General features: G+C 40.7%; 1 protein-coding gene across 1 annotated transcript; it reads left to right on the forward strand.

The window, feature by feature from the left end:
- The first annotated feature begins 4,726 nt into the window (after window positions 1-4,726).
- CTSO (cathepsin O) lies at window positions 4,727-26,974 on the forward strand. Its single transcript, XM_055336590.1, has 8 exons — window positions 4,727-4,870; window positions 13,266-13,374; window positions 13,957-14,096; window positions 16,431-16,598; window positions 17,778-17,899; window positions 23,067-23,230; window positions 23,819-23,911; window positions 26,419-26,974. The coding sequence occupies exons 1-8, from the start codon at window positions 4,733-4,735 to the stop codon at window positions 26,451-26,453; spliced, it is 969 nt and encodes a 322-aa protein (XP_055192565.1). The 5' UTR covers window positions 4,727-4,732; the 3' UTR covers window positions 26,454-26,974.
- The last annotated feature ends 151 nt before the right edge of the window (window positions 26,975-27,125 follow it).

Consider the following 27,125-nt stretch of genomic DNA (forward strand, 5'->3'; position numbering starts at 1 on the left):
AAACCAACCATGCAACACAGAAGTAATGCAATGACCCAAGTACATTATTGGGTGCCATGTCTTTCTATAATTTATATCAGAACATAGAAAGCTCATAGGGCACTGTGAAAGATCTGATTACTAAAGAAAAGCCAACACAAAAATAAGAAGAAGAAAAGAAATATGCTTCGGTATAACCGAGAGCAGCCTGGTGTAGCTGAAAAACTGTGCAGGAGCTCTGAAGTCTGACAGCTCGATTTACATCTCACTATGGCTACTGACCACTGAGGAGCTAAATAAATTCTTTAATTGCTTTACAAGTCACTTCTCCCATGTGTGAACTGAGGGTAAGAATTCCCACCTTGCACAGCTGTAAGTATTAGAGGTAAGGGACCAGCTTCCTCATCAGCATATTCATTATCTGAACCCCTGCAGTGGTGAAGTCTACAGGAATGCAAAATTCCTCGACCTACCCTGTTCTAAAATTAGCACCCATTCAATTATTTCCCCGATTTAATACTAACATCTCTCTCAGGTTAGGTTTCAAATTATTTGACAATCTGTAGCTGATTACCTGAAGTTACAGTATCTCGCTCAATTAGAGTGACCACTGATAACACATTTTTTTTCACTGATAACCAATTAATAATGTCCATCTGAGAAGGTGCAGGATTCTATATGATGAGGAACGGGAGAGGCTGCGTGGCATAAACTAGTGCCAGACGACACAAACTCAAATGCTAGATACACCGGTTACTAGATGCATAACCTTGAGCCAGTATCTTAGCTTTTCTGTGCCTCAGTTTCCCCATCTATAAAAATGATAATACTATCTACTGCAAGTATATGTTATGAGGACTTTAAAAAGTGCTTGGCACATGCTTGGTCAATCGTAATAGTGAGGATGAAAACAAACAAAATAACTTCCATGACAAAGCCATTTAAAAATGAAGTAGAATGTCTAAAAACTGGAGAAAATCCAGAAGGTTCTTGACAGGTAAGAAACAACAATGAAAATGATTTGAATATCCTAGAGGTTGAGAAGCATTTGTGAAAACGGATGAAGGCCTGGATTAGCTTCACAGCCAAAACAATCACCATGTTTGTCAAGATGAGGCTTGGGTGGCCGGCCTTGGAGGCAGCACCAAGAAGCCCCACCTTCTGGTGTTCACACCTGGGGGAACCCCAACTCCCACAATGCACCAGGCTTTGGCCTGGTGAAAACAGGAGCAGAAGGGATGGCGGAGCCCTACCCAGGTTAGGGTAGGGAGGCCCCTGCTGCTCTCAACTTCCTCCTTCCCTTGGCCACTCTCTGTGCCTCCAAGCCCTCACTTGGAAGAAGACAGCTGTCACACCACACGTAGCCCTCTGAAGAGCCCAGGTGGGAAGGATCTGAGGGCTTTGTTCAGGGGCCTGAAATCTAAACACTCCTGCCAACAGCCACATGAGCTAGAAATCAAATCCTCCTTCAGATGACGACAGCCACTCTGTCTGCAAGCTCAGGAGAGAGCCTGAACCAGGACACCCAGCTAAGCTGTTTCCAGATTGTGGCCCCACAGAAACCGCGTGGGATAATAAATGCCAGTGTTTTTAAGCTGCGAAGTTTGGGAGTCACGGTCATGCAGCAACAGGGAACCACCACACAGGTGAAGGAAGCTGCGTGTGCTACTGCGCAAATTTATAAGAGGGTTTACACCTCTCACGTAGATATAGTGTTTATTCCCAAAATAGGTGGATACTTGTGACCTTTCCTTTCCCAGATAAAAGCCTTTCGAATCACTTTAAAAAAATTTTTAGGGATCCCTGGGTGGCGCAGCGGTTTGGCGCCTGCCTTTGGCTCAGGGAGTGATCCTGGAGACCCTGGATCGAATCCCACGTCGGGCTCCCAGTGCATGGAGCCTGCTTCTCCCTCTGCCTGTGTCTCTGCCTTTCTCTCTCTCTGTATGACTATCGTAAATAAATAAATAAATAAAATTAAAAAAAAAATTTTAATAGGAACTTTTGGTTCCCCTTTAACTAGCCTGCAAAGACCTATATACTCTGTGAGCTTCTCATTTCATCCTCTACTCTTCCCCTCTTTCCACTCTATCCCACACTCACTTTCCTTTCATGTTTCTGGAATATGAAGGCATACTTCCACTTTAAGGCTTTTGCATTGACTCTCCCTTCTATCTTAATTTCTCTTCCCTCAAATACCTGGGTATCTTACTTCGTCTCTTTGATCAGCGTCTCCTCCACCTCGAGATCTGCTTCAAGCACCTAACTTAAAATTGCAACCCCATTCCTTCACCCTCCAGACTCTCCCTTATCCCTCATTTTTGCTCCATCACGTGAGCAAAAATGAGGGCTATCCTCATATCCTCATGAGCATATCCTCAATTTGCTCCACTGATTCTGTGTGTATCTCCCCTCACCGCCTGCCAGCTCTATGGGGTGGGGATTTTCGTCTCTTTAATCATGCACTGACATATCCTCATTACCCAGAACAACGCCTGGCACTAATAGGTGCTCAATAAATGTTTGTTGATGTGAGTTTAGGAAGTAAATTTAGTTCTAATAGCTCATTTATAGTACCAACTACCCTGGGTTAAGAATTATTGCTATACTTAAATTTTCTGACTCACTGGTTGTTAATAAACGGTAGCTATGATCTAAACGCAACCCTCCATTTCAAAATAAGAATTGTTAGCTTGAGTGACTCACAAGAAAGGACTGGATGCAGAAGAACTAAAGAGGCTGAGATGGGCATTGATTTGTGAACGTATTTTCTAAATTAAATCTTTGCCATTACACATTCTAAGAGCAATATATCTCATCATACGTGCATATAAAAAGACTCTCGTGTCTTTCCTTTTAATACTCAAAACAGATGTATGTTATTTTTATTACCAATTTTGCATCAAAGAATAGTATTAGTCACTTTACCTAGACAAAAACTAAAGGCATAAATCAGACGGTGGTTCTAGAAAGTCTAAGAGGGCTGTGACATCGATTTTGAGGACTTCTGGAAGCCTTGCTTAGAAAAGATTCTCATATAAAGGCCCACGAGCACCGCCTTTATGGATGTGGGACCTGTGCAGTCACACAGGGCCTCGTACTTAGAAGGGCCCTTTACTTGGTTTAATGCTCTGCTGTTGCTGTCTCGGAATTCCTAATAATTTATGAATAAGGACCCTCATTTTCACTTTATACTGGGTGCTGCAAATTACATAGCTGGTCTCCTGCGGCCCAGTTACCACTCACTGCCCAAGGACAGAAACAGAGGCAGAATGACCACAGAAGCATACAGAAATTTCTGTACCCCCAGGCCTCCTCCCATCCCCGCCCTCCTCCTGAGAACTGGACAGACAGTAGCAGTGGTGCAGTGCTTGCTACTCCAAGTGTGGTCCGTGCCAGCAGTGGCAGCGACATGCCTGAGGAGCTTGTTGGAAAAGCAGAATTAGGCCCCACTCCAGACCTATTGGACCAGAATTTACATTTCCTGTGCACTCTCGATTTGAGAGACAGATGTGTGCTGCCCCAGGAGTAATCCAGGACACCACAATAGTGGACATTTGAAAGAGGTTGCTTTCCTTCAAGAGGATCCTTCAAGAGGATTTCTTGGATTTCTTTTTCCCTTTCCACAAAAAAAAAAAAAAAAAAAAAAAAAAAATCCCTCATCTGAGATGGTGCCAGATTGGGATTTGAACATTACTTTTGTTCCTTCTGCGGTCCCTTCTCCAGGATCGGGTTAATATGAAGTGCTGTGGTTTGAAAAAATAAATAAATAAAAACAAGAAGGAAAGCATGAAGAATGGGTTGTTACGAACAAAGCTGAGAAGCTGGAAAGTATTTGGAATAAGAAAAAGAAGGGGAGGGACGCCTGGGTGGTTCAGCGGTTTGGCGCTTGCCTTGCACTCAGGGCGTGATCCTAGAGACCGGGGTTCGAGTCCCAGTCGGGCTCCCGGTGTATGGAGCCTGCTTCTCCCTCTGCCTGTGTCTCTGCCTCTCTCTCTCTCTCTCTCTCTCACATGAATAAATACATAAAATATTTTAAAAAAAGAATCGGCGAGGGCCGCCAGAGTCGCCACCAAGTGACCCCGCGGGCCGGGCGCTGGGGCAACCGGGCAGCCCGCCCCCGGCTCCCGCCCCGCAAACCCCGACCGGGAGCAGCCAGCGGGCGAGAGAGAAAGCGGCCGGGGGAGCAGGGGGCGGGGCCAGGGGTAAAGGGGGGCGGGGCCAATGGCGGGGCGGGGCCAGAGCGCAGGGGCGGGCCAGGGGCGGAGCATGGGGCGGGCGGGGGGGGGTGCAGTGGGCGCAGGGAGCGGGGCGGAGGGCGGAGGGCGCGCGGATGGAGCTGCAGGGGGCGTGCAGGGGGCGGGGAGGGGCGGGGCGGGGCGGGGGGTGCAGGGACCCGGCCGGGGGGGCGCAGGGCGCGCGGATGGAGCTGCAGGGGGCGTGGAGGGGGGGGCGCAGCGGGCGGGAAGGGGGCGGGGAGGGGCAGGGCCGGGGGCAGGGCCTGCGTGCAGGGGGCGGGCCGGGGGCGCAGGGCGCGCGGATGGAGCTGCAGGGGGCGTGGAGGGGGGGGCGGCGCAGCGGGCGGGGGAGGGGGCGGGGAGGGGGAGGGCCGGGGGCAGGGCCTGCGTGCAGGGGGCGGGCCGGGGGCACAGAGCGGGGGGCGGGGACCGGGGCGGGGACCGGGGCGGGGACCGGGGCGGGGACCGGGGCGGGGACCGGGGCGGGGGGGCGGAGGCCGGGGGCGCAGGGCGCGCGGATGGAGCTGCGGGCGCGGCGGTGCTTCTGGCTGCTTTGCTGCTGCTGCTGCTGCTGCTGCGCCCGGTCCGCGCAGCCCCGCGCCACCTTCACGGCGACCGAGCCGCGGAGCCGCGAGCCGCCGGCGGCCGCCTTCCGGGTACCGATCGCGCGCCGCCCCGTGTGTTTCCTGGTCGGGGGGGGAGGGGGGGGCTGGGCCGCCGCGAGCCGCCGCCACCCGAGGCCCGGGCCGCCGATCTCCGGCCCCTTCTCCCTCCGTTCGCCGCGTGGCAGCAGCCCCGGTCCCGGGGCCCCCGGGAGTGCCGCCGGGCCGTGAACGGCGCGCCCTGAGGGATCCGGGATCCAGGGACCCGTCCAGAGTATTCTCATCTGCTGCAAGGGGTGCTTCCCCGGGCTCCCGTTTTAGCAGGTCCCCGGGCCGGGTCTCCTAGAGGTCGCGAGAACCTACTCCGGCTCTTCCTCTGCCGCCGGGGGGCGCTGGCGACCCGCGATCGCTACGCCCCGACGAGCGCCCGCGCTTGGCGCCGTCCCGCCTCTGGCCCTGCGGCCCGGGGCTCCTCACCCTAACGTTCTTGGAGGTGCACGCGGATTCTGAGAAAAGGGCACGTTCTGTTTCTTTTCCACGTTATTTTCGAGGCTCTTTATGATCGTGTAAAATCTGATGGCCCCGGCGTTAAAACTGGAAGGCACCAAGTTAGCGGAGTACAAGCAGGTTTTCCTGTGACCTTGAGCTACCGATTTAGGGTTTGCGTCGCCGGGTTCTGTGTATCTGATACCGCTTGACAGTTTATTTTAATCAGGGAAGATGTCATCATTTGATGACAAGAGAAAACTGATTCATTCTAAATCCAAAGGACGTAAGCATGTAGTAGCACTGCTTCCTGGAATTAAGTTTTGGCTTCTTGCTGCTTTAGTCTTGGGATTTCTCCTGGCATTCTATTTTTTTTTCTTTCTTTTTTTTTTAGATTTAATTTATGTATTCATGAGAGTCACAGAGAGACACAGGGAGAGGGAGAAGCAGGTCCCCTAGGAGGAGTCTGACGCAGGACTCGATCCCAGGACCCTGGGATCACACCCTGAGCCAAGGCAGATGCTCAACCGCGAGCCATCCAGGCGCGCCTCCTGGGATTCTGTAGCTGTGCTCTTCTCCTCTCTCCTCTAGAAAATTCCAGTGTCTAGAAAGTCGCAATCTTAACCTGGTTCTGCCCATTCTTGTTTTTTGCCCAAACCAAGATGTGTACTTTTGTCTCTGCTTTATTGCTCTTGAGCTACATTCTAGCTTTTGTGAACCAGAAGCACCAGTACAATTGCTACAAACTTTCTGTCCTGTGTTCTACCCCTGTCCTGAGTTTGGTGGCTGTGGTGGTGACCCAAACCCTGCGGGGAGAAAACAGTCAATCTTATCTATAGTGATAACGTACTCATGGACTGAATACCTAGAGGGGCTGCTGTACTCCTCAAGAAAATCATGTCGCAGGTTTGGAAGCACAAGAAGGCCCAAGTCATAAATGTATTTTTTTGGCATTTATAAGCATGTATATTTACTTACATAGTTACTCCTATTGGTCCTGTGAAAGAGCCCTATATCCAGGAGGCAAATGTCTATTATAAAAATGCAACTCTTCTCAGGAGAAAGACAAGGATCCATGCCTGGAGATGGAGTTTAAGTGGAGGAGGGCAGTTATGAAGGTTTTTAGTACATTTAAAAAAACTTGAGTTGAAAAAGCCTGGAAAAGTCTCCAAAGCAATTGCTTCCAGTGGGAGTTTCCTTCATGAAATGGATGCCCAGAAACGAGAGCGTTTAGACTTCAGAACACATTGCTGGAAAGTGGGAACACCTCTTTTTTTTTTTTTTAAAGATTTTATTTATTTATTCATGAGAGAGAGAGAGAGAGAGAAAAGAGAGAGAGGCAGAGACACAGGCAGAGGGACAAGCAGGCTCCATGCAGGGAGCCTGACGTGGGACTCGATCCCAGATCTCCAGGATCAGGCCCTGGGCTGAAGGCGGTGCTAAACCGCTGAGCCACCCGGGCTGCCCGGGAACACCTCTTGGTGTTAGAATCTAGATGTCTGGACCTGGAGTAGAGGGCTGGGCACAGGCAAAGAAAGAAGAGGCCTTGCTTCCTTGGCAGCCAGGAGCATGTGGCCTAGCAGGGTAGGTGAAGGATGTGTCAACTCAGTATAACTCCACAACGCTTTGCTTCTGTAAGATGTCAAATTATGAATTGGGGGAGATTCCCCACTATTCACCCATCAGGTAAATTGTGTGCAGAATCTAGAAAATGTCCTTGCTTCACAATGAAGTCAAAGTTTTAAAAAAATAGGGACGCCTGTGTGGCTCAGTTGGTTGACCATCTGACTCTTGGTTTCAGCTCAGGTCATGATCTCAGGGTCATGGGATCCAGCCTCACATAAGGGCCCTTGTTCAGTGCTCAGCACTCAGCAGGGAGTCGGCTGGAGATTTTCTCCCTCTCCCTCTGCCCCTTCCCTTGCTCTCCAGAGTTCTCTCTCTCTCTCTCTCTCTCTCTCAAATAAATATGTGGATAAATCTTTTACATTTTAAAAAAAATAAAGTTTAAAAATTAAAATAGAATCATAAAGTACTCTGTGTTGGGCCAGAATCTATAGATACCATAAAAAGTGAACAAATTTGGGGATCCCTGGGTGGCGCAGCGGTTTAGTGCCTGCCTTTGGCCCATAGCGCAATCCTGGAGACCCGGGATCGAATCCCACATCAGGCTCCCGGTGCATGGAGCCTGCTTCTCCCTCTGCCTGTCTCTCTCTCTGTGTGTGACTATCATAAATAAAAAAAAAAAAAAAGTGAACAAATCTATAGATTTGTATAGAGCTATAGTCTTTGGATCTTTGTTTCTTATTTAGGGATAGCAAATAGATCACATCATGTTTGCAAAGTGATGGATTAGTAGTGGCTGCCTGAAATATGGCATTGGACAGTGTTTAGGGGATTGTAGTTGGATAGAGAGTTGGACAGCTGGACAAATGAATGAATAAATTCTGACTCTTGGAGAAAGTGACCAATTGATGAGTCGTGTCTTTCATGGTGGTGGGTTCAGAGAATGGTGAAAGGGTCTCGTCATCCCTGCCTTGTGTATTTCCATAAATTCCTTGGACTATTTCTTAAATGGAAGTTAGATGACATCTATGATACTTGCCCACAAGCTATTGTCACATTATTGTTGGGTGAAGACGAGGCTGCTCCTTGGTTTGTTGTGGGATGCCTGTCAGGATAACTGACGAGGGGACAAGGGATAGTGACCCCTACCTCTGTTCTTTCACTGCTTTAGAACTTCTAGCACTCAAGAAGAACCTAACTAGGATCCAGCCTACTCTTCTTTGTGATGAAACCGAGGCGTGCACTGATACTGACTGATGCTCATCATTTTGCCACAGATCGGTTGGTATTCTTATGCCTTCGAAAAGTCACAGACCCAATTGTGGAACTAATCAAAGTCATATGTTCTCACTTCAGGATCGTGTTCACATGCCGATACACGTGTGACTTGTGCATAAAATTTCAGAATCGTCACCTTAAAAATTCTTGCCATAATGACATAAAATAAATAAATAATAAAATAAAATAATATATATGTGTAGGCATGTTGTTTCTGTGTAAGTTGAAGATCATAGCGTTTTTATAACGAGCAATCCTAACTAATGGGTCACGTATACGCCATAATCAGCCCCTTGAAATATGGTTTATGTCCTCCAAGTGAACTCTTATACAAGAATGCTTTAAACCACATTTTCTACCTAACATGGGTGAATTTTATGTAAGATACTGTTGTTCAAGTGACCACTTCCAGTAATTCTAGCTTAACGTATGCATTGCCAAAATGGAAATATATCATGAACTTGAAATCTTGGATCAGAATTTATTCATTCATTTGTCCAGCTGTCCATCTCTCTATCCAATATTTTGATATTCTCTACATATAAGAAGTTGGTCTAGGTTTTCTGAGTCAGTGGGGGAAAAAGACGTGCCACATTCTAAGAAATTATAACCTAACAAATGGATATTGCATATTTAAACATTGTACTGTAATGCCTATTTCAGTGAACAAATAGAAAAATGTAGACTAATACACTAGAAAAATAATCGCTTCCACCAATTCTCAAGAGTGTCTTTTTAACTCAGCCTATATGCATGCACACAGACAATACTACCTATTTCTTTTCATTTTACTTTGCATGATAAGCATGCATGCATATTATTTTTACACAGATGTCAACACACATGTAAAATATTCTTTACGTAGGCAGCTTTTGTAAAGCAACTTTTGTAATAAAGCAGTAAAACTTTGTCAAAGTATTTATTTTTATTTTTCTAGTAGAGGCCTTCTCAACAACTGCACTCTTGACATTTTAGAACGGATAATTATTTGTTGTGGGGAGCTGTCCTGTGCCTTGTAGTGTGATTGGCAGTGTCCTTGGCCTATACCCACTAGGTGCCAGTAGCGACTATCAGAAATGTCTCCAGATTGCCAAAAGTCCTTGGGAGGGAAGGGGAGGAAGGAGGGAGATTGCCTCAGAAGAGATACACTGATCTAAGATTTGCAACTCCCAAGTTGGAGAGAAATTCTCAGCAGTGCACCAACACTGCATACAAATAGTTTACCTTTTGGTTTATCCCTGGACTTACTACAACTTCTAGAAACTAAAGCACCAGCAAGGAGAACAATTTAAATCCATCTGTACAATATATGATTTATCCTACACCAAACCTCAGAATCTGCAAATGAGGACTATTAAGGGAAAAGTCCAAGTAACAGAAGTGAGAATGAGTTTAGAGTGCTAAACGAAAGGTGGTCTTACAAAGTACCTTTTGATTCTGTAGCGATGAATCGATGTACAGCTCATCCCACCGATGCATGGATTCATCGTAAGGGAGCACACACCACATATTGTTAAGTGCAAAATAGGTCACCATCATATGATCTGTCTGTTTTTCACACTTCTGAGACTTTCGAAACTACTTATGATGTTTCCTGTATACTTCTCAATACTTTACTCTCTTCTTTCATGAGTGAAATTAAGGCTCAAGTCTTTCATTTTAATATTTTATATGACTTTAGGATCGTTTATTGTACTGTATGTATAGTTTATTATACTATTATATCATTAGGATATGCTCCATTGCCTTATGTTAAGAACATGCGGTGATTGATCATTTACCGATGATTGACTCTGGACAGAGGTTGTTAACATGATGAGGCGCAGAGGCTCAATAGAATCACAGTTCGCGATGCTTCTATGAAATCTGCTCTCATGGAAGAAATTGAAGTAGACCAGAAAAGTCACTTGAAAGAGGAGTTCATTCTAGAAAGGAGACACAGGGCTTTTTAAAATTTAAGTGATTTGACATTCTGTTAGGTGGACTTGATATGTGTCCTACTGTTACAGCAAATAGAATAGATATTCTTGGATATACTGATAATATTATTTTACTATAAAAGCTATCTGTTTCTTTCAATAGATAGTTGATCATTTCTAATTCCATGAGAAAGATTAGCCCCACATTAAGGAAACCTGAAAGCACGGTCTTTGAACAACATTTTCTATATCCAAACGCTCTGTGTTCAAAAGAGAAAAAAAAAAAGATACAGCATGGGAGTATTTAATATTTTTCTGTCAGTGGCTGTAATTTGTGTTTTCCAAACAATCTCGTATTTAATCCTCACATTCTTCCAGGTCAGAATTGCCCCATTTGTCAGTGAAGAAAAAAAAGACCAAAGAGGTTGAATATATAGCCAAAGATTGCATGGCAATGTGGTTAAGCCACGTATTGCGAACTGAGAAGAGGTTGGAGAAATCTACTGTCTGTGTATGCAAATGTGCAAGGGAATTGTGCATTGTTCAGCTTTGTTCACAATTTCATGGGAAGCACTTTTAATATTATTAGTGGTTTTGCAAAATCCAAAAAAAGGAGGATGAAGATTAGTGTCAGGGAGAGGACAAAGTGGAGCACTTTGGGGTTTAGAGGTCTTTGTCTTTGGCAAGAAGTCACATTGTAAATATCAAGTAGCCTCAGCTTGGGCTGTGGACAGCCATGAGATGACAGGAGTCATTGCACTGGAATGACATACGAAACTCACCAATGCGATTCTTTGAGAAGTTGGCCTCTGGCTGATACAGGTATTTCGTAGATTCCCACAGTCACATGGAAGAAATTTTCTGTCATGCACTGATTGCTGAGGATTTTTATAATGAATTAGTTTTGAATTATGTCAAGGGCATTTTCTGCATCACCTGAAAATATCAATTTTCCTTCCTTTTTAAAAATTCTGCTAATGTGGTATATTATGCTGATTGATTTTCAAAAATTCAACCAGTGTAACATTTTTTAATGAACCTTACGTGGTCATGATGTGTTGTCCTTTTTATATATTGTTGGATTTAATTTGCTAATATTTTCTTAAGGATTTTGCATCTATAGCCATGAGGGCTATTGGTGCGTTGTTCTATTTTCTTGAGATGTCTTTGTCTGGTTTTGCAATCAGGGTCATACTGGCCTTATAAATTATAAAATAAGGCGTAAAGTGTTCCCTTATCTTTTGTTTTCTCAAAGAATGTGTATAAGATTGGTATTTTTTTTTTAATTGTGTAGAATTCACCTATCAAGACATCTGGGCTTAGAGTTTTCAATTTCTCTTACATTCAGCTTTTGTAATTGGTGACTTCCAAGGAGTTTGTCCATTTCATACACGTTATCAAACTTACCGGCTTACAGTTTTTGAAATATTCTTCTAATGACTGAAGCATCTGTAGTGATGGCTCTTTTTTCATTCTTGGTAATTTTGTCATATCCTTTCTTATTTCTTTTCTTTTCTTTTTTTTTTTTTTTTTTCATTTCTTTATCACAAGACCAATGACTGAGAGAAATGAGGAGAGGGTCAGGGAGAGCTGTCTGGTTGCAACGTAACTGACCCTGAGTGGAGGAGAAAGTGAAGAATGGTTGGGGGAAGTGCCTCAGGCTGCAGTGCAGCCCAAGGAAGGGTCAGAGAAACCATCAGGGACTTGTTAATCATCAGCCAGCTTTCAGGGGAGTCCCATGTTTCCCTAAAATAGGCCAGCCTCAAGGCTCAGTCATTGGCTAGATGCAGCCTTTGTAACCGTGGCCTCTGTTTGTGTAATTGTGATAATTCAGCGTACTGCGCATAAGCTCCTTATAGATGGACAGATGGACGTCTCTGAGGCCCACTCTCATGACTACTGAATACTTCCCTGTGCAGTCAAGTGTCATGCATTCTCAATGCCTTCCCTGGTTACTCTTAACCCACAAAGATGCTCAACCAATACTGACAAAATGAATGCATTTTAAATTCCTTAGCAGTTAGCAGTCTCTGGCTCATATTTGTCACATGGAATATGGCAAAAGATATTTGCTTTGTGTTTCTGTTCTATTTTTATGTTTATAATCTCCTCACTAAATTATATTCAGAACTCCACTTTACCAGGATTATTTTTAAGTAACTAAAATTTAACAACTGTTTATTATTTTAGTAACAATCCTTCCAGGCATGGTCAATAAGGACAAAATAAGATTATGATAAGTTCCAGTAATAGTTTGCTTAAAAATAAACAGCCTAAAGCTATTAAAGGCATGATGTATGTAAAATGTCACTTGTGTATTTATTCAACAACAAATATTAAGTAAGCCCTCATTGTGTGCTAGGCATGTACTCAGTGTGGGGATACAGTGATGAGGCCCTCCTTTTATTTACAGGTTTTTGAGACAGACACACAATAAACACAAAATGCATAAACAAATATTTACAAGCTAGAGTTGGAAACTTACAAAACAGTAGTCCTCTGAAGTTTTATTTATCATGCAGAGTTGGTTAGCATTAGGAAATTGAGGCACGTTCTCATCAAAGTCAAGCTTCAGATAAATTATCGCAAAATTCAGAGCTGAGGAATCTGTAAATGGTGATATTTTCTCTCCAGATAAAGAAGCCAATCTATCTTCCTGGAACATTTCCAGGATTATATATCTTTCACAAAGCCTTTTTACCCTTAGTGAGATGGAGAGGTCTATAAAGCTCCAATGGAATCATATTTATTTATTATTTACTTATTTTTTTTCATGCTCTGTTACATTGTGCTTGGAAATACAAAGATAAAGACACACTCTCCGATTTCATAATTGTTTAATGAGTGCCTATTGGGAACGGTTTCTACTAGTATCGGGTTTATTCTCAATTCATTTTATTTTTTCCAGTATGTTAAACAAATACACAGTTTGTGCTTTCAACATGCTTAGTGAAAAGGAATTATATATGCATTAAGACATACCTCTCCCTGCCTCAAAAATATACCTGAAATCAGATAATAGTTTTCATACAAATGTCTATAAATCTGATCTGGAGGTCTTAATGCAATCTTTCATTCTGATCTGCAGGAAATAAATCAAGTTTTGACTTCTAATACCTGAAAAATATGTCCAAGTTAGATACACATACATTGCTCTGCAAAGTTAACATACATGATGTGAATTAACCTTTTTCTTTTTTCAGGAAAGTCTTAATAGACATCGATACTTGAATTCTGTATTCCCTCGTGAAAACTCAAGTGCCATCTATGGAATAAATCAATTTTCTTATTTGTCTCCTGAAGAGTTTAAAGGTATGGTGTGATTTTGCTATTAGTTGTTTGGTTTTCTGAATTTAATTTGTTTCCTTAATTTTTGAGGAACTGTTTAATTGTGAATGTAGTAAATGAAGTCGTACTTAACATTTATTAAATACTGAATGTTATGCATGTGCCAGGTGCTGACAGAAAAATAGACTTCTGGCTACTGTCTTCTAATTATTGCTTAATATTTAAATGTTGTAATTACAGATGTTTCCATGTGGCTGTAAGGGCCAGTGTTTCATCCCTTCTGCAATTTTTTAGTGTCATTTCTATTCTGCACATCCACAGTTCCATGGGTGATGATAAAGCTAATGATGTCAATTATACTTATTTTTACTATTGACAGAGTTCTATCAGACAAGTCATTTTATGTGGCAGTTCCATTCCTGTTGTAGAAATTCCTATCTTTGTAGCTTCCAGTGTCTGCATTTCATGTTCTAAAGGAAAATCACAAATGGCCAGCTCTACGGGAAAGCTACTGTTTGTGTTTGAAAAATTTCTCCAGAAAGAATCCCAGGAGGCCCTCCCTATAACATAATTGTGGCTGTCTTTTTATCTCATGTTTCTATTCAGCTATTTATTTAAGAAGCAAACCTTCCAGATCGCCCAGGTACCCAGCAGAGGTGCGAACATCCATACGCAATGTGTCTTTACCATTAAGATTTGACTGGCGGGACAAACGTGTTGTAACCCAAGTGAGGAACCAGCAGACTGTGAGTTGTAGGGCTTTTTTTTTTTTTTTTTCTTTTTGAATTATCTTAGCATGCATGGGAAGTCACCTTTGAGTGAGTACAATCAAACTTGCAATGAAAGCCATCATTTCTCTGGGTAAAATCACACTCCAGTCATCCAGAAATGACAATGAAGGAAGACTCTCTGCTCTCTGGTGAAATAAGAGGCAGGTATCAAGGCCAACTTTTATTTTAAAGATAAACCTGGGGGGCAGCCTGGGTGGCTCAGCGGTTTAGCGCCGACTTCGGCCCAGGATGTGATCCTGGAGACCCTGGATCGAGTCCCACGTCAGGCTCCCTGCATGGAGCCTACTTCTCCCTCTGCCTGTGTCTCTGTGTGTTTCTCTCTCTGTGTCTTTCATGGATGAATAAATAAAATCTTTAAAAAAATTAAAATTAAAAAAAATGAAGATAAACCTACTCCTCTGCAACCCCATTGGCATAGGAAATGTCAGCCAACCAGGGGAAATTGACCCTTAACCACAGGAACATAGTCTCAATTTATCTGCAGTGGAAACCTCAGTAGGTCACTCAGCCTCCCTGTATATAGTGTTGTTGTTTTTTTTTTTTTTTAAGATTTTATTTACTTATTCATGAGAGAGAGCAAGAGAGAGAGGCAGAGACACAGGCAGAGGGAGAAGCAGGCTTCATGCAGGGAGCCCGATGTGGGACTCGATCTCAGGCCTCCAGGATCAGGCCCTGGGCCGAAGGCAGAGCTAAACCACTGAGCCATCCAGGGACCCCCCCCCCCCCCACTGTGTAGTGTTTTAGACCAAGCAGTTTCTCAGTCACTGTCTAGTTGTAATGATACTTTTTTATTTCTCAGATTGTATATCTCTTATTCTTTTTTTTTTAACATTTTATTTTATTTATTCATAGAGACACACACACACAGAGAGAGAGAGAGAGGCAGAGGCATAGGCAGAGGGATAGCAGGCTCCATGCAGGGAGCCCGATGTGGGACTCCATCCCGGATCTCCGGGATCACGCCCTGGACTGAAGACGGCACTAATCCGCCAACCCACCCAGGCTGCCCTCTCTTATTCTTTTAAAAATATCTATTGTTATGATTTAAACTTTACCACTAAATCATTTGCTTTATTATTGAATTCATAATGAAGTGTGAATTAGCCAGAAACTGAATCCTTCCAGAAAGCATCTATCTTGTATTAAAGGAATACAATTCAATTAGTAATCTTTAATTAAAGAAATATACTGGAGAGATATTTTTTGAGCAGAAACTGCCCTCCTGGGGCAGCTACAGGGAGGTAAACTAAAGCTAGCTATAGATATGGTATTAGCAACCTGTATTCACTTTTCCCAAGGGGTAGAAATCTAGAAATAGAGTTCTTTAGTGCATATCTTCCTATGCCATAGGAATAATATTGGCATAATAAGACACTTAAAGCCATAAAGTTGCTCGACACTACTTCACAAAGACAACCAATTGTTCTCCTTCCTTTCTTTGCCTAACTCCGTAGCACATGTCTAGTGATGAAGTCAGTTATGCCCAACTCCTAACCTTACTCTTACCTTTGCCTTTTCTATGGATTCCTCTTTCTTGTGCATGACCCTTGATTTCATTTCCTCCATCTTCTCCCTTTTTTTCAGAACCAGCCTTTTTATTCTTTTATTCTAGTCTATCCAGTAAAATCAAGTTAATAAATCCAGAATCAGGAAGATTGCCAGCCAATGTTTGAATGAGGAGTGACCAGTGTGGGTTTTTATCGTTATGACATTTTATGTATATCTGTGATATGCCCATGCTGGCACCTTGACAGCCTAAAAAGTAATTCATTCAGCTCCTACGTCCTTCAAATAATGAGTGGAGCATAGTGGAGCATAGACAACTACATCCTCATCCCATGTCACCTCATCACTGCCTCTGCCCTTTAGGGTGGAGACGGTGGATGCCATAGAGGCAGAGTATCAGGGAAGAAACAAGATGGATTGAAGAGTGGGTGGGTGTAGGAGCACTTCATAAAAACAGAAGTCACATTCAGTGAACTAATTAGTCTTTAAAAGATCATCCAAGTGTTCTCTCTATCGCTAAAATTCGCTTTTACCTTGCATTATCTAATTGACAATAGTGATTACCAATTTATCTCTAATAATTCTATTTTGGTGCTTAAAAGAGAATTATGGTTTTCCTTTCTTTTGCCAGTTTGAAAATCTACAAGATGGCCATTAATATTCTGTAGGCCGCTAAATTGTACTCACTTAAAACTTGATAACTTGTGATATTTAGAGATGTTGCCAAACTTGGTTTGAAGGTTATTTGATAATAAATACAATGCTATTTCTATTTTTAAGCAGTGTGGAGGATGCTGGGCCTTCAGTGTGGTGGGTGCTGTGGAATCTGCATATGCAATAAAAGGGAAGTCTTTGGCAGACATAAGTGTACAGCAGGTCATTGATTGTTCATATAATAATTACGGCTGCAGTGGAGGCTCTACTCTCAATGCTTTGAACTGGTTGAATAAGGTAACTAGTATCTCAGCCTTTTAAACTCTCTGTTTCAGAATTTAAATAGTTACTCTCATATACCAAAGAATGTTTTTTAATTCAGAAATTTTAGATGTCCAGAGCTTGAATTAATCAGATTTAAAAATGAATTGCTTTCAGGCAGGTCAGCCATTGAGAGATCAAAGTGTGAAAAATCTTACCTGGATTTGTTTTCAGAAAAATACATATATTTCTTTCTTAGCATTTATTAACAGGGAAATGTTTTTTTTTTTCATAGATGTGAATTGCATAAAGTCTCAGAAAGATGAGAACATATGATTACTTATTGCCATAGGATTTTTGAATACTGTGGTTATAAGCAACCTTAGAATTCAGCAAATTTAATAACACTTTATGTAGATGAAGAAATCAGACCTGAGAGGAGAGGTCATGTTGCCAAGTCAGTGGCTGAATCAGGACTGTGTCTTAAGTCTTCTGCCTCTCACTGGAGGGCTTTATCCAATACACCACCGTGTGTTCCATGTTCTTAGGACACTCTCTGACATGGTCCTATATCCAGCATCAACTTCATGAAACCAGCCAATGAGGATGTTACTACGTTTTGTAAAAGTTGTCAAGCTGGAATTTCCCAAACTTGAATATTCTTTCCTTGAGTGTTTGCCATATTTTGAGTTACTACATGCCAGGAGTACATGTTCTGCATCCCCTGGCTTCTGTAAGACCAGGATCAGAAAAGGAGGATAGTCTATCAACAACTAAAAAATATGAGGCATATGCTAAATAAATAGCATATAGAGAGACTTGGATGGAAAGAATGCTTGAATTGACCATTGCCTATGCTGAATGCATCTCAAAAACTGGCTGACAAAGCCAGAAGCTCTGGAAGGAAAATGGAGTTGCCCCATTGCAACCTCAGGAGAAAAGCAATGACTAATATCAAATGGAAGTTAGTTCTAAGGTAGGAAGATAGAGGAAAAACAAGAGTAAAAGAGAAAGATGCTGAGTTTAATTACTTAGAATATCCATAACAAACACATAAAGGTTGAATTTAAGATCTTAATAACCTAAAGAGTATCCACATGAGGAGGATGTGGCCAACTTGAATCTTATTTTGACGCATCATAGTTAAGTTCTATTTGATTTCTGAAACAACTGCATTTTAATTAGAGAACACTTTGGATGTTTTTTTTCTTTTAGACACAAGTAAAACTGGTGAGAGATTCAGAGTACCCATTTAAAGCACAGAATGGCCTGTGCCATTACTTTTCTGATTCACATTCTGGATTTTCAATCAGAGGTTATTCTGCATATGACTTCAGGTAATTGTCTTATTCTATTGTGTCTTTCTCTGTATTAATTCCTGATCAGTTGTCCATTCAGAATCAACAACTGGATTGAAGGCATCACTGCATACTTGTAATTGTTTTGAGACCTACTTTTTGATACAGAGACTAATGGAGTACCATGGATGTTGTTTCTTAAGTATGATCTACTTATTTTTCCATTTGTGTTTATAATGGAATTAACACATTTTAATCCGGTTTAAGGTATAGTTTATATTTAACACCTTCCTTTTGACAAATTGAGTTATCCTAATTGTCATTTGCAATGTTGTCTCACTGTTGAATTGATCCAAATTTGCTTTGTATAGACTCTCCAATTAATATCAAGCAGTCCTTACCAAGAAGTAGTTTTTGAACACCCTTGCATTTTTTTAAGGCATCAGCTGTAAGAAAAACATAAACTGAAAGTTTCATAATAGAAGCAAGTAGTCTTGCTCTACTGATAATCTACCTAGCTCTACCGGAGATAGATTCTGTGGCACACGCTATAGGCACGATGGGAGTACAGGGGTAGATAAGGAGGCAGAAGAATGGGGTTTGTGTTGGAAACTGAAGGGCATGATAACTTTGGATAGGTTCAGGGGAAAACAGTCATTAAAAAATGCTTTAAAAATGCATAAAGAGGGCAGCCCGGGTGGCGCAGTGGTTTAGTGCCACCTACAGCCTAGGGTGTGATCCTGGAGACTCAGGATCGAGTCTCATGTCAGGCTCCCTCCATGGAGCCTGTTTCTCCCTCTGCCTGTGTCTCTGCCTCTGTGTGTGTGTGTGTGTCACTCATGAATAAATAAAATCTTTAAAAAAAATCTTAAAAAAAAAGTGGTAGTTTAAAAAAAAATACACAAAGAACTGAAAGCCAGCTAGAAAACCATTGTGACCATTTGATATGGTGTAAAATAGGTATTCAGGGATATTAGGACAAAGGAAAATTCAAAGAACTCCATTTTCATTTAAATATATATATATATATATATATATATATATATATATATATATATAAAGGGACCTTTGTATACTCTTTTGAAACAGAAAGCAGAATGTAAATTATATTCAGCCAAGGTGACAGACGACCCTAAAACATACTGATACTGAACATTAAAGGACGTCTTGATCCAGATGGTGCCTGCCTGTGAGAGCTCAAGGAAATCAAGGGTGACATTAGATCACTGAACAAAATGGAACCCCTCTAAATATGCCTAAGTGTACCAGACGACTGGCAGATTGTCAGCACAGCTCCTGTCTTCAGGGGCTCTCGGGGTGACCTCAGGAACCACACACCAGAGAGCCTCAATTCCACTGATGGCAGGCTACAGACAATCTATAATAAAATGTATAGAGTCACTGAGTGCATTGTGCCACATCTTTTGTGAGGGAAACACACTTTCAAAAATGAGGAAGTGTGTCTCTATAAGCTCTCGATTCCTTGAGAGTGTAAGGGAAGCATGTGCACAAGAAGGAACTAGATTTTCAAAATGACACTTAAATTGTTTTTTAAAGACAAAAAACCCCACTAACCCTACAAAATGTCACTTAAAAACTTCAGGAAATCCCTCATGAGTAGCAAAATGAAAAAAAAAAATGAGACAAAAAGGAAGAATAGGCATGAGTCTGAATTAGAGAGAGAGAATATAAAAGTGACTGGCATTGGACCTGAAGCGTATTTTATCTAACCCTTTGGTTAAGAAGAAAGAGGTCCCTATAAAAAAAACCTTTACATTTACACTGAATATAATAAAGATTCTTATAATACAGTGCTGAGCTAATTGTGTTAGGCTCTGAAAGATCTTTCATTGATTTACTCGTTCATAAAATATATATTGAACACTGCTTCAGGTTCTGGGGATTCGGCAGTGAACAAAACAGACAATAAAACCCTGAGCATATTTTAGTGATAGAGACCGTCAATAAAGAAAACATTAAAATATGTACAGAATGTTCGATATAATAACAGAGAATTAAGTAAAACAGTGGGGAAAAAGAGGAAATACCAGGGTGAGGGAAAGGGAGGGGCTTCTTGAGAGGATGACATTTGAGCAAAGACCTGGAGAAGTGTGGGAACGTAACCATGCAGACATCTTGGAGATCACTGTTTCAAGCAGAAGGAGCCAGAAGTGCAAAGGCTCTGAGGCGGAAACATGCTTGGCATATTTAAAGGACGATGAGGAAGCCAAAGGGACTGTAGTCCCAAGATGCACAAGACTAGTAGGAGATGAGGTAATAAAGGTTATCAGGTGATAACCTTGGAGCAGCACTAGAAGAATGGTCTAGGCATGAGACATAATAGGTTAATACCCCTCGTGGAATATAAAGCCCCACAGAATATATTGAAAGATTATGTGGATTATATGGATGAGAGAAAAGTGAGTCAAGGATGAATCCAGGCTTGGATTCAAAATAATCTTCTGTAGAATCTGAAAGGATCTAAAAATGAAACCAATCAACCAACCAAATGAGCAAAACCCCACTGAATCATAAAAGCATAGTCTAGTCCTGAAGTAAAATGACCATCTATACCCAGGATTCTTCATGCCCTGTTCATCAGACCTCAGGAAAGACATTTCAAAACTCAAACTAAATATGAGGATGACTATTTAAACAGAGAAGGAACTCCATATAACAAGGGATTGAAAAACTAGAGCACAGTACAACACCCTGAATTCTAGGAATGAGAAGATAGAAATCCACATTCGCATGAAGGGTTGGTAACCTACCAACCTACCTAATCACTAAATCTTGATAACAATAAAATTCAGAATTCTTTAAAGAATGTAGGATTTGTATCTTATCTGTAAAATAAATATAATAAGCATAGAGAAAGATTTGATAATATATCCATTAATCAATAATACGTATTTCGATAGTACACTTGACCTTCAAACTACACAAGTTTGAACTACATGTTCCACTTAGAAGCAGATTTTTTTTAAGAAGTACAGTATAGGATTGTATTTTCTCTTCCTTCTGATTTTCATAAAAACTTTTTCTCTAACTTTATCGTGCGAATACAGTATTAAGTACATATAACATAGAAAAATGGGTTAATGGATTGCTTATGTTATCACTCAGTCTCCCGGTTAACAGTAGACAAGTTTTGGGAGGAGTCAAAAAGTTACTTTCGGACTTTTAACTGTGTAGGGGTTGGGCACTCGTAACCTCCAGTTCAGTGGTCGATTGTAATTCTACATCAGGCTAATAATGGAAAAAAAGATGCTGTTTGGAGTATATTTTGACTTACTAAAAGCCAGCATCTTTCTAAAACACAAATGATAGCAATGCTAATCAGTTCTGGGGCAAAAAGGAACATTTGCTTGCTGGTCCAGACTATGGCATATCCTCCTATTTCATACTTTCCAGCATCTTTTATATATTTTCTTTACTCTTGCTTCAAAACAGAGACTATTACTCAATTGTTTCTTTGATCTTACAATGTTAATTTTTTAGAATTGCACTCTAAAAAAATATATTTCCTTCTTGATCATTCTCTTTCCATCATGCTGTCCCTACCCCTAGACCTTTGAGGTCATATATTTACAGTATATCTTTTATTATCTTAAAAAGATATAGGCACTTGTGCACTCTTTTACAGAGAGAATCCTGTTTGTCATATCTGGATAACAAGAATATTCAAAATTTTGAACACCAAGTGTTCAAAAGTTTGAATACAAGAAAATATACATTATACACTAAAAACCTATGTGAACCAAAATTCGCTTATTAGATAATTTAGAAATAAGGAAAGGAAACTATTTTAAATTTAGAGTATAATTTATGTGTTAGGCTTGCTATAAAACTTAGGCCTACAATTTTATCCTTATATTGATTTTACGACATAGGTGACTTCAGTCAGTTACCTGCTTGAGTCACTGGACTCCAGTGTGACCAGAATGTCTCTAGTCTATAGCTGGAATTTGAAGCCAGGTATGCAGAACCTCAAAGCCTATATCCTACTATGCTGCCTTTTAGGAATTTTGTAATTTTGCCTGTCTCAGGGTAATCTTAATGAATACAGGTTATTATTACAGTAGCAAAAATTAGAATTGACTGCTTATAGATCTCCAAAAAAGGATCTTCACATTAACAGGTAATATAAATGTTTAGAATGAATGTGTAGTTTCTGTCTCAATAAATTCTCTTTTCCATTCCATTTTTTCCCCACTTGTGGACAAAATAGCCCCTTGATAGAAACTGATCCCCAGCTGGATATGATGATGGATTATTTACTTTTGGGAGCTACTAATCTACCCATGGCTTGCAGCAGCAATAAACTACCACATGCTATCTTAATGGCTTGAAATATCAGTAACTTGGTTTCAGTGTCCTTCACTCATAAGGTTGACCTTTAAAAGTGTAAATAATGGTTTAATCATACTTCCAAGATCGATGATGGCCAAATGTTGTGTAATATTAGACTTTATCAGTAGGTGTCCATGTGTGAGAGCAATAACTGGGTCTTTCACAGACTTCACAATCTAGTACTAGTTCTCCTGGCATCTTAACATTGCTTCTGTCATATAATTCCATTTGCCACCTTTGTGTTACCCTACACTATGGTTTCTGCATTTGGCATTCTCTCACATAAATTTGGTCAGTCTGGATTCTCACATGGTATGGCAGAAATATATTTCCATGCATCCAGTCTTCTTACTTTCCTTATTAAAAGAATCCCCCTATAGTAGCTGAACACTGCCAGGTAGCTACAAAACCCCATTTTCCATCTTCCTTGAAGCTAAACTTAGCCCCATAACTGAGTCATAGCCAATGAGATCCATATAGACATATGCAGAATGTGTGTGTTACTTTTGGGAAGTCTTCTCAACGGGAATATAGCACCTCTCTCTTTTACTCTCTGAAACATGTGTTAAATGGCTAGAGCTCCAGCAGCCACCTTGGACCATTAAATGGCCTTGGCAATGGAAACCTCACATGATTGAACAAGAATATAGAAAAATTCTGGCTTCCTGCTATCTGGGAGATCCATAGCAGTCCTAGACTACCCAGTCTCCCAGAATTCTAGTCTCCATCTTTTAGGTCTTCTGTAATTGCAACCAAACCTACTCCTAACAATACACAGATTAAATAGATTATTTTTATAAAATATCTTTACCTTAAAAACAACTCCTTAACCATGAATTTCCCCTTTCGATAGTGACCAAGAAGATGAAATGGCAAAAGTACTTCTTACCTTTGGCCCATTGGTAGTGGTAGTAGATGCAGTGAGTTGGCAAGACTATTTGGGAGGAATAATACAGCACCACTGCTCTAGTGGAGAAGCAAATCATGCTGTTCTCATAACTGGATTTGATAAAATAGGTAAGTGCTGATAAGACTTGATTGCTTTCCAGCTTGAACTCTGACTGACAAATGGTCAACATTCTTCAAAATGCTGAAATTTGGTGCTTCTATGTCTAAGTCTTCCTAAGACCTTTACAGATTTTCAGTAGACTTCTATATATAAATATCCTGCCATGTCATGGGTCAATGTCAATTGATTGGTCCCCCCCAATCAATTTTGAGGACAACCTTGTTAAAATAATGATAATTTATGATTTAAATAATGTGCATTCTCCACTTGGAATGTTTAGAATAATTGTTGGGGAAAAAGAAAAGAAATTGTTGTTTTATCATACACCTCTAAAATTCTTTTTTTTTTTTCCTTTTCCTAATTCTCTGGAATTGTGTGTATATTTTCCTTTCATGCGCTCCGATTCAAACATATTTTTCCATTAATTGGAGTGTGATACTAAGTACAGCACACATTTAGTTAGCTAGTTTATGTAGGCATCACGTTACATTTTTAATATTTTGCTCAGAGCTACTAAACAAGAACTAAACTTTAAAGAAACATGCATTCACAAAAAACTGAATTTTTAAAGGCTTGTTACTGTCTTATGTTTGTAGGAAGTACTCCATATTGGATTGTGCGGAACTCTTGGGGAAGTTCATGGGGAGTAGACGGCTATGCCCATGTTAAAATGGGAGGCAATATTTGTGGTGAGTCATTAATTTATATTTAAAACTTCAGGGGATCCCTGGGTGGCGCAGCAGTTTGGCGCCTGCCTTTGGCCCAGGGCGTGATCCTGGAGACCCGGGATCTAATCCCACGTCGGGCTCCCGGTGCATGGAGCCTGCTTCTCCCTCTGCCTGTGTTTCTGCCTCTCTCTCTCTCTCTCTCTCTCTCTCTCTCTCTCTCTCTCGGTGACTGTCATAAATAAATAAAAATTTTAAAAAAATAAATTAATTAATTAAAACTTCAGGCTAAATGTCCATTTGAAAATATTAAAGTTATGAGCCTGTATGCTTATAATTTAAGTCCATAGTATGCTTCCAGTGTACTCAGATCACTTTTACAGAATAATTTTCATTCTTTAGCTAATTGATAAAAATAAAATAGTGTTCTTTAGAGAGACACGTCATACATGTTCACATTTTGAAAAAGAAGAAGGACAGCAGGGAAAACAAATATGTGCAAAATATGATAAGATAGAGTACTAATTTACCAAAGGTAATTTCAAAAACCATATAAACCCTCAACTTAGGAGGCTGAAATTCCCAAAAACATCTCCAAAGTTTATTTATTTCATTTATTTTTTTTAAGTAGGCTCCACACCCAACGTGGGGTTTGAACTCACAACCCCAAGATCAAGAGCTGCACATCCCACCAACTGAGCCAGCCAGACACCCCCCAAATTTATTTTTTTTATAAATGAATCAATTTTCCTCAATTTGTGCATTTTGATACCTGCCCGAGGATAGCAAGAAGCACTTTTTCTTTGTGGCAAAGTGTATGAAAATCTGATCACTGGGATTGTTTCTGATTTAATATGCCCCTTGTCACCTACAGATTCAAGCAAAAAATATACTGGAATTAAGGGGCTGATGTGAATACCAAATAATACATTTTTTACTGAATAACAGCTTTGTTTTTGGTTAGCCACAAGCCAAATTAAAATAGCTAGTTAAGTATTTTAAACTGTTCTAAAATGTATGCTATATACTAAAATCTTGATCTAGAAAATCACAGTTTATGAATCAAGTTCCACCCCAACTATATTGCATATTAAAGTGACCATTTAATTTCTCATTACAATGATTCCTAACATGTATATAACTTCTTAAAAACTGTAGAGCCCTCCAGAGAGTGAGACTGCGAAAAGAGAGTTATAGGAAAGTTTGAGAGTTTATATGTTGATTCAGTCTGGTGACACTTGGCCAATAGTTCCATAATGTAGGATCCATGAGAGTTAATCAGTGGTCCGTTCTATCACCCCAGTAAATTTTTGTAATTAAATTATTTATGAAGGAGAGTGAACATCACAGAAATCTTCCAGCCAGAGCACTATTAAGCCAGTCAGGCTTCTACTTTTTAGCAACATGGGGGCTTTTACATTTTTGGAACTTGAAGATAAATTACTGGTGCTATTCATGGAACCTTGATTACTAAACTTAGATTATCTCTACCTATCAAAGTTGTGGTACCTGGATCTGGGCCGAAGGGTGGCTTTTTCAAGGCTCTGGCTAGGCTCTGATGTTTGTCCATAGTTGCCTCAATTATGACTGTATATCCCCCCCACACACACACACACCACACACATACTCCTCTCCTTCAGCCCCCAGCTACTAAGAGTGAGTTGAAATACTTTCTCCTCTCTACTTGTGTTCCAACTTGATCCTTGAAGGGCCTGCTTAGTTAGTAATTATGCAGGGGTCCAAATCCTTCCTGAAAATGAATATTTGCTGAAAGTTACATACCTAATGATGATCACAGGTCTCTTAGAGACAATGGTATAACACAGCATCCCATGCCCCAAGAAATTTTAAAGACATAGCTCATTACAATGACATCCAATTTTCAAATGGACTACTTATTGCTTCCACCATGATATTGAGATCTATGGTCTTGTGTGCTAAGAAAGCATAGTACTTTTGTGATTTATTTAAATTTTGCTGAAGTTTAAATCTTAGAGTTTGAAATTTCAAATTGTATTTAAAACAATCCTATAAATTACTGTATTCCTCTAAGCAATATACATATGAGTGCCATAAAGATTTCAGATGCATTCATCTATTTAGGTACTTAGTCATTTTGGTTTTTTTGTCATCTCTTTTTTTTTTTTCAAAGATTTTATTTATTTTACAGACAGAGAGGGAAAGAGCACTTAAGAGTGAGGGGGAAGGACTAAGGAGGAGGGAGAGGGACAAGCAGACCCCACACTGAGCAGACCCCTGCTCAAGGCTCAGTCTCACAACCCTGAGGTCATGACCTGGGCCAAAACAAAAAGTCAGTTGCTTAACTGATTGAGCCATCCAGGTGCCTGAGTAGTTTTTTGTTTTGTTTTTTGTTGTGTTTTTTTTCTGAGTAGTTTCTTGAAGCAAAACTATTAGCCATCTCTTCTAATATCTGTTTTTGAAGTTACCATGCTTATACTGACAGATAACTATAACCATTACATTATTTCCTGGAGGAAATAGACCAGCGCTAAGAATTTCTTTTTTTCTAGGTATTGCAGATTCTGTTTCTGCTGTATTTGTGTGACATGTTGGGCAGATCAAAGGACAACGACAAAAATGAAGGTTCATAATGAGTTGTAGCAAAGAACTTCATTCTCAGCATTGTTCATCTTTGGGCCACCACCTCTCTTTGGGCCACCAGCTCCATGGCTCGGGAGGAATCTGTAGAACAGTTTCTTACTCTGGGATAAAGGTCACATTAGGAATCTCTTCAATTTGAAGAGGCTTTTATCTGGTTTGATTGTTGTTTTTTGTTTGCTTATTTTTAATGATATACTTCCAATAGGTTAAAAAGGGAAAACGAATGTCTTTTCCTTTGTAGAACATAATCACCAGCCTTAACTTACACTTACATACAAGAATAGGCAACCTAAAAAATGAGGTGTGCTTCTCACAAATATATTCACAGCCCTCTGAGATGGAATTTCTTAAGGATTTTGAAATGCCGGGTGCTTTACCTCCACAAAAAATGTTTACCCCTCAAACAGTAGAAAGGGCATATAGAAAGAAAAAAAAAAAAAGGACAAAATCCCTTTTTAAGAGAAATAGATTGAAATTAAAGGACCAGTATGGCTACTCTGTGGCAGGAAAAACTCTAGTAGCATTGCATGAGAGACAAATTGCTGTTTGGAAATTCACATTGTTGATAGACTTTCATCTTAAGTCTTCCTTGTTCTCCCTGTATTAAAGAGCAATG

Source organism: Nyctereutes procyonoides, unplaced genomic scaffold, assembly GCF_905146905.1.
Source record: "Nyctereutes procyonoides isolate TBG_1078 unplaced genomic scaffold, NYPRO_anot_genome, whole genome shotgun sequence".
NCBI classification, from domain to species: Eukaryota; Metazoa; Chordata; class Mammalia; order Carnivora; family Canidae; genus Nyctereutes; species Nyctereutes procyonoides.

Bases quoted from the DNA above. Each gene is read 5' to 3' on its own strand.
- CTSO (XM_055336590.1), top strand. From the start codon at position 4,733: ATGGAGCTGCGGGCGCGGCGGTGCTTCTGGCTGCTTTGCTGCTGCTGC. The intron at 14,097-16,430 runs GTGAGTTGTAGG...ATTTTTAAGCAG, and splicing joins AAGTGAGGAACCAGCAGACT to TGTGGAGGATGCTGGGCCTT. The intron at 16,599-17,777 runs GTAACTAGTATC...TTTTTCTTTTAG, and splicing joins CTTTGAACTGGTTGAATAAG to ACACAAGTAAAACTGGTGAG.